The 7,722-nt window shown below is 41.5% G+C and overlaps 1 protein-coding gene across 2 annotated transcripts in view; it reads right to left on the reverse strand.

Annotated features, from left to right (window-relative positions):
• LOC110531720 (insulin receptor substrate 1-B) overlaps window positions 1-6,453 on the reverse strand; it is an 83,189-nt gene extending 76,736 nt beyond the window's left edge. For both annotated transcript variants that reach the window (XM_090183768.1, XM_021615051.3), the window contains exon 1: window positions 5,219-6,453. In XM_090183768.1, the coding sequence (XP_090039894.1) occupies window positions 5,219-5,567 (349 nt within the window). In that variant the 5' untranslated portion in view covers window positions 5,568-6,453. The remainder of the gene's footprint in view (window positions 1-5,218) is intronic.
• Window positions 6,454-7,722: the final 1,269 nt, after the last annotated feature.

Below are 7,722 nucleotides of genomic sequence, written 5' to 3' on the forward strand. Positions count from 1 at the left end.
TCCTCTGGTCTGATGAAATAAAAATAGAACTGTTTGTCCATAATGGCCATCATTATAATTTGAGGAAAAAGGGGGAGGCTTGCAAGCCGAAGAACACCATCCCAACCGTGAAGCACGGGGGTGGCAGCATCATGTTGTGGGGGTGCTTTGCTGCAGGAGGGACTGGTGCACTTCACAAAATAGATGGCATCATGAGGAAGGAAAATTATGTGGATATATTGAAGCAACATCCCAAGACATCAGTCAGGAAGTTAAAGCTTGGTCGCAAATGGGTCTTCCAAATGGACAATGACCCCAAGCATACTTCCAAAGTTGTGGCAAAATGGCTTAAGGACAACAAAGTCAAGGTATTGGAGTGCCCATCACAAAGCTCTGAACTCAATCCTATAGAAAATGTGTTGGCAGAACTGAAAAAGCGTGTGCGAGCAAGGAGGCCTACTAACCTGACTCACTTACACCAGCTCTGTCAGGAGGAATGGGCCAAAATTCACCCAACTTATTGTGGGAAGCTTGTGGGAGGCTACCCGACACGATTGACCCAAGTTAAACAATTTAAAGGCAATGCTACCAAATACAAATTGAGTGTATGTAAACTTCTGACCCACTGGGAATGTGATGAAAGAAACAAAAGCTGAACTAAATAATTCTCTCTACTATTATTTTGACATTCTTAAAATAAAGTGGTGCCCCTAACTGACCTAAGACAGGGAATTTTTACTTGGATTAAATGTCAGGAATTGTGAAAAACTGAGTTTAAATGTATTTGGCTAAGGTGTATGTACATTTCCGACTTCAACTGCAAGTACTCAGATCCTTTGCTATGAGACTCGAACTTGAGCTCCGGTGCATCCTGTTTTTATTGATCATCCCTGAGATGTTTCTACAACTTGATTGGAGTCAACATGCAGTAAATTAAATTAATTGGACATGATTTGGAAAGGCACACACCTGTCTATATAAGGTCCCACAATTGACAATGCATGTCAGAGAAAAAAATCAAGCCATGAGGTCAAACTAATTGTCCGTAGATCTCCGAGACAGGATTGTGTTGAGGCACAGATCTGGGGAATAATTCCAAAAATCTTTTGCAGCATTGAAGGTCCCCAAGAACACAGTGGCCTCCATCATTCTTAAATGGAAGAAGTTTGGAACTACCAAGACTCTTCCTAAAGCTGGCCACTCGGCCAAACTGAGCAATCGGGGGAGAAAGACCTTGGTCATGGAGGTGACCAAGAACCCAATGGTCACTCTGACAGAGCTCCAGAGTTCCTCTGTGGAGATGGAAGAACCTTCCAGAAGGAGAACCATCTCTACAGCACTCCACCAATCAGGTCTTTATGGTAGAGTGGGCAGACAGAAGCCACTCCTCAGTAAATGGCACATGACAGTCCACTTGGAGTTTGCCAAAAGGCACCTAAAAGACTCTCAGACCATGAGAAACAAGATTCTCTGGTATGATGAAACCAAGATTGAACACTTTGGCCTGAATGCCAAGCGTCACGTCTGGAGGAAATCTGGCACCATCCCTAAGGTGAAGCATGGTGGTGGCAGCATCATGCTGTGGGGATATTTGTCAGCGGCAGGGACTGAGGGACTGGGAGACGAGTCAGAATCGATAGAAAGATGAACGGAGTAAAGTACAGAGAGATCCTTAGTGAAATCCTGCTCCAGAGCACTCAGGACCACAAACTGGGGCGAATGTTCACCAACAAGACAGCGACTCTAAGCACACAGCCAAGACAACGCAGGAATGGCTTCGGGACAAGCCTCTGAATGTCCTTGAGTGGCCCGGACAGAGCCCCATTAGAACATCTCTGGAGAGACCTAAAAATAGCGGTGCTGCGACGCTCCTCATCCAACCTGACAGAGCTTGAAAGGATCTGCACCGAAGAATGGGTGAAACTGCCCAAATACAGGTGTGCCAAGCTTGTAGCGTCATACCCAAGAAGACTCAAGGCTGTAATCGCTGCCAAAGGTGCTTCAACAAAGTACTGAGTAAAGGGTCTGAATACTTATGTAAATGTGATATTTCCGGTTGAAACCTGTTTTTGCTTTATCATTATAGGGTATTGTGGGTAGATTGATGAGGGAAAAAAATCAATTTAATCCATTTTAGAATAAAGCTGTAAAGTAACAAAATGTGGAAAAAGTCAAGAGGGCTGAATACTTTCTGAATGCACTGTATGTGGGACACAGAGATGAGGTAGTTTTTCATGTTAAACACTATTATTGTACACAGAGTGAGTAAATGCAACTTATCATGTGACTTGTTCAGCACATTTTTATTCCTGAATGTATTTAGGCTTGCCATGACAAAGGGATTGAATACTTACTGACTCAAGACATTTCAGCTTTTCATTTTTTATTCATTTGTAAAAATAAAAATAAATCCACTTTAACATTACGGGGTGTTGTGTGTAGGCCAGTGACGAAAAATCTTTAAATTCAGGGTCTAACACAACAAAATGAGTAAAATGTCCAGGGGATGAATACCTTCTGAAGGCACTGTATGTAACCTATTGCATATAACATATGCACGGCAGATAGCATTGCGTTTAAGAGTGTTGGCCAGTAACTGACAGGTTGCTGGTTCGAATCCCTGAGCTGACTAGGTGAAAAATCTGCCGGTGTGCCCTTGAGCAAGGCACGTAACCCTAATTGCTCTGGATAAGAGCGTCTGCTAAATTACTAAAATGTAAATGTAAACATATTGTTGCTGTTTTTGGTGCCCAATTGGTTACAGTTAGGACTGGAGTAGGGAAAACTGATCTTAGATCTGTTCATAGGGCCAACTAAAGCCCGAGACAGCCTGGACCCCTTTGCACAGGTCATAGGCCTAAGACATTAGTTAAAGTAACTGTCCAGTGAAAATCTAATTTTAAAAGTTCATATTCTGTTAACTCATATCCAAATAATGTTGTTGACTTATACCCAAATAATGTTGTCGACTTATATCTAAATAAAGTTGTCCTACGGTACTATCTGTGGCCAAAGAATACATTTTAGGGGGAAAAAATACTTTAAAAACCCACCTCAAAATTGTATCTCCAACAGGCCGTTTAAAAAATGCTCGCTATTTTCTAATCGAGTAAGATATCATACTCCTGAGGGGAGATGAGCTGGCCAATCACCATTCTAGAGTAGGGTGACCTGGCCAATCAACGGTCTACTCGCATGAATAATTTTAGTGACTGGTATATTCCCACACCATTCTGTTGTTGGGGTACACACACACCCTTCCCACACAGATAATATGCTTTTAAATTATAGGCCATATTTCATAGAAACACTGGACAGTTACTTTAAGGCACAGGTTAACCAAGTCAAAAGAGGTCCAATTCTATGTCAACCTCTTGATCACCGTTACCCGTGGAGAATGTTTAAGACATGTTCAACACAGTAAGAGGCTTCTGCTTTTCTCTCTTGTTGGTTGCGGCAGCACCTACTTTCCCCCCTCATTGTAGTCAGCTCTTTTACATAACGTAGGCCAGCAGGTCAGCTGTAAGTACCTTGAACCCAAGATTGCATCATGTGTCCTCCCCACCCCCGTCACTGGTCTATGAGCTTTCTTTCCCATGATGAGACTGCAGAAAAAAAAACGGGTGATTGCAGCCACAGTCAGCCACTGGCTTGATAGTTTTGTTTGCACAAAAGGTTTGCTCAACTGCTGATATCAGGAGGGATTTGAACGCGTGTATAAATTGAAAACCGATGCTTTTTGTTACTGTATGTGCATAATTGCAAATGTGAATAAATAATACAAAAAAAAACTCTGAAGGGAAGATGAGTGTGCCTAGTGGTACTTGTGCACACTACACAGGTATCCAACAATATGGATCTTGTGTCAACTTGTTCATGCTGTTGGTTTTGCGTGTATCCTCTACTGTGATGTCTTGTCTTGGCAAATATTGTCATCTCAGCAGAAAATAAAAACATACATTTAAGCAATAAGGAACGATGGGGTGTGGTATATGGCCAAAATACCACACAAGGGCTGTTCTGAGGTACGACGCAACGTGGAGTGCCTGGATACAACCCTTATCGGTGGTATATTGGCCATATATCACTAACCCCATTGGTGCCTTATTGCTATTATAAACTGGTTACAAGTGTAACTAGAGCAGTAAAAATAAATGTTTTGTCATACCAGTCTGATACACCACGGCTGTCAGCCAATCAGCATTCAGGGCTCGAATCGCCCAGTTTATAATTACATTTTAGTAATTTAACAGACGCTCTGGCGATTTACTGTAGGGAGTGTTCATACTTTGTTCATACTTTTATCGTACATACTAAGTAAACAGAGAATCAGGCTCATGACAAAAAATCTGGATGCGTTTGCGCAATGGCCAGGGTTGACTCGGCAAAGGAAGAAGCAGGAGGAGGGTTGGCTGTAGAACATTGTCTCCAATATAGCCTACTCTTGATACATACGTTTTAATGAAACTACTTGCTTAACCCGTCTCTAAACCCTGTACAAACCACAAGCTTTTGGTCCATATGTGAACTTTTGGCGCAAGTAGGCTATCTATTAGGGTGTGGGAAAAAAGTATGATAACGTTCTCAGGGTGTTGGCAAGGATAAGCACACACCGCAACTTGGAACATGCGATTTGCCGTTTCTGGGGGACCTTGGCTAAATATAATTATTATGCAAAGAAGTATGCACTGTAATTTTACATCATATTTAAATGATGGTCCATATGCAGCAAAACACATTAATAAGTACAGTAACCTACCACACACTGTAATATGGATATATTTTGACATCGCTTTTCTTTAAAACGCAAAGAGCATGCCTCAAACTATTACGCTAAAATCGTGTGCGGACATGTTTTAAAACATCGCTGGTAGTGAGCAGTGGGACGTTCCTCGCTGCTGACGAGCAATGTTAAGTTACTCCCGTTATGCACATTTCTGGATGTCCTAAAAATAGCCTAATAACAATAACCATATATATATATATATTTGAAATGCCTAATAACAATAACCATATATATATATATATATTTGAAATGCCTAATAACAATAACCTAATAACAAATAGCCTAATAACAATGACAGTCGTGGTATATTAAACCAGCACGTGTCGTGTTTATAAGCTGCATTTGAGCAAATTGCTGCAGTGGGCTACATCGCCACGTTCAGATGTAATACTATGGCCACTTCGTTATAACGATAGGCAGCCATATAGAGCTCGTTGTAGTTTGCTTACTTACTTTTGCATTGCAGCTCCACCATGGCCTGATACCATTCGTCCTGGTCCGCCTCGTTTTCTGCCGCGATGGCAAAGCTCTCCGCCCGAGTGTACAGCACTAGCATGTGCTTGTTCTTGGCATCAGCCCGCTTATTGATGTTGAAACACGTCTCCAGCACCAGCGCTTTCTTGGGGACGGGTGTCTTTCCTCTGAATTTCTTCTCGCTCTCGTAGTATTCGAGCCGGGCCGGGCCCCTCTCCGAGGCCGTCCGGAGCACGAAGTATCGCCGGTGCATGGATTTCTGCTTGCGGAGATAGCCGCTCTTTCGAACGTCCTCGTAGATTTGCGGCTCGGGTGGTTGGCTCTCCATTGCGCTCGAGTTACCTTGTTTTTCTCGAACCTAAACTTAATATTTTCAACTCAGCAAAAACACTCTCGCAAGTTAACTGTAGAGGGTAATTCAAACATCCTTCTGTGCCGTTCCCCTCCCTCCCTTTAACACATGTATGCAAGGGAGAGAGGTCCTCTGGTCCAGTTTAGTCTTTTAAAAGATTAGCTAAATATCCCCTTCCTTTCTCGTTGCAATAACTACCTTGTTCAACTCAGCAGTCTCTCCTTTAGTTTTCTGCACGAACACACAGGCGAGCACATTCGGCAACTGCGCGAAAGCGCCTGCTACTACTGTGTAGTAGTGATGAGTCGTTCGCGAATGAGTCGTTCGCCGTTCATTTGGCTCCCTGATTTGCATACTACTACTTTTACTACTGCTTTTACAACTAAGTTACACAATCATTATCTGAAGATGGAGGATTTCTGAATGCAGAAACAATAAATAGCGGTCATTCTGGTTCACTCTCATTTTTGCAGTGCATAAAAAAAAAAAACGTTTTGCAGGCGATCTAACAATTTGGCTAGGTAAAAATGTAGTTGAACTTGCATATCACGATCTCACATAGGGTAATGGTAACTTACTATTTTGTCTTTGCATTGGAGATTTGCAAATGTTTTCGTGGTTCTAGGTCGATTTTCCAACAGTTTCAATGAAGAGTCGTTTGGGAGGCAAATTATGCGGCTCTTTTAAACTGAACGGAGCCAAATGATGCGGAATGCACATCGCTACTATTTAGCTAGTAGGCAGAGCGCTTTAATCCATGTACTGTTGCTGCAGCAGTGTACGGACTACTTCGCTGTAACGCTGTCCCCTCCGCTCCTGTCCCCTCCGCTCCTGTCCCCTCGCTTAGACGTGGGGCTACTATGAAAAGTTGTCAGTCAACACTTGTCCATAGTATGTGAGATAATTTAAGAGGGAGAGAGAGGCAGAGTATAGAGAGAGAGAGAGAGAGAGAGAGAGAGAGAGAGAGAGAAAGAGAGAGAGAGAGAGAGAGAGAGAGAGAGAGAGAGAGAGAGAGAGAGAGAGATTAATTCGAATCGAATGAATTCCCGTTTGGTTCTTAGAGGAATACCTATGTGTTCTTCAGCCAATATTGTGGAATTTGGAAGTTATTTTGAAGATCACATCATGTGCTGCACGGTTGAACGATTGGGACATTTCATAACAAGAAATACAACACTCAAGACTCAACAAAAATGCAACCCTCATCAAATTGCATCCCGATGATGGAAACTCTGAGCACATTTGGCTTTATTAAACTTTTCAGTTGAATCTTTTTACAGCTGTTGGTGCGATCGATTGAACTGTAATGGGAATATTTTACATTATGTTTATAGGCATAATTACATGATTCAGTCATATGAATGTATTATTTATGAAGATTGTTTATTGTATTATTTTAATTACACATAGTTAATAATTATAACTAGCAACCTAGCGATTCATCTTTATTTTCATTATTACATTGTAGATGTAGAATTATGCAATATGGCTCTACCTTCTTGCCCTTTGTGCTGTTGTCTGTGCCCAATAATGTTTGTACCATGTTTTGTGCTGCTACCATGTTGTTGTCATGTTGTGTTGCTACCATGCTGTGTTGTCATGTGTTGCTGCCTTGCTATGTTGTCATGTGTTGCTGCCTTGCTATGTTGTCATGTGTTGCTGCCTTGCTATGTTGTTGTCTTATGTCTCTCTTGTCGTGATGTGTGTTTTGTCCTATATTTATATGTTATATATATATATATATATATATATATTAAATCCCAGCCCCCGTCCCCGCAGGAGGTCTTTTGCCTTTTGGTAGGCCGGCATTGTAAATACGAATTAATTCTTAATTGACTTGCCTAGTTAAATAAAGGTTACATTAAATAAAAAATAAATGGACATGGTTTGAAAACTATTGAACATACGCCACCTGGTGGTTAAATGTTGTCACAATAGTATACTCATAATTGACTGATAGCCAGAAGGAAGGAATTACTTGGGTGAATATTTGATGATCCAAATTGTTTGTTACAAGTTATGTATTACAAAACGTTTAGTGAAACAAATTAAACATTTCACACACAGAGAGAGAGAAAAGAAAAGGCAAGAAAATAACTTGAATTCTTTAACCAGGAGCTGGGTTGGAATC

This window comes from Oncorhynchus mykiss, chromosome 9 (genome assembly GCF_057628025.1).
Source record: "Oncorhynchus mykiss isolate SJ-2025 chromosome 9, ASM5762802v1, whole genome shotgun sequence".
NCBI classification, from domain to species: domain Eukaryota; kingdom Metazoa; phylum Chordata; class Actinopteri; order Salmoniformes; family Salmonidae; genus Oncorhynchus; species Oncorhynchus mykiss.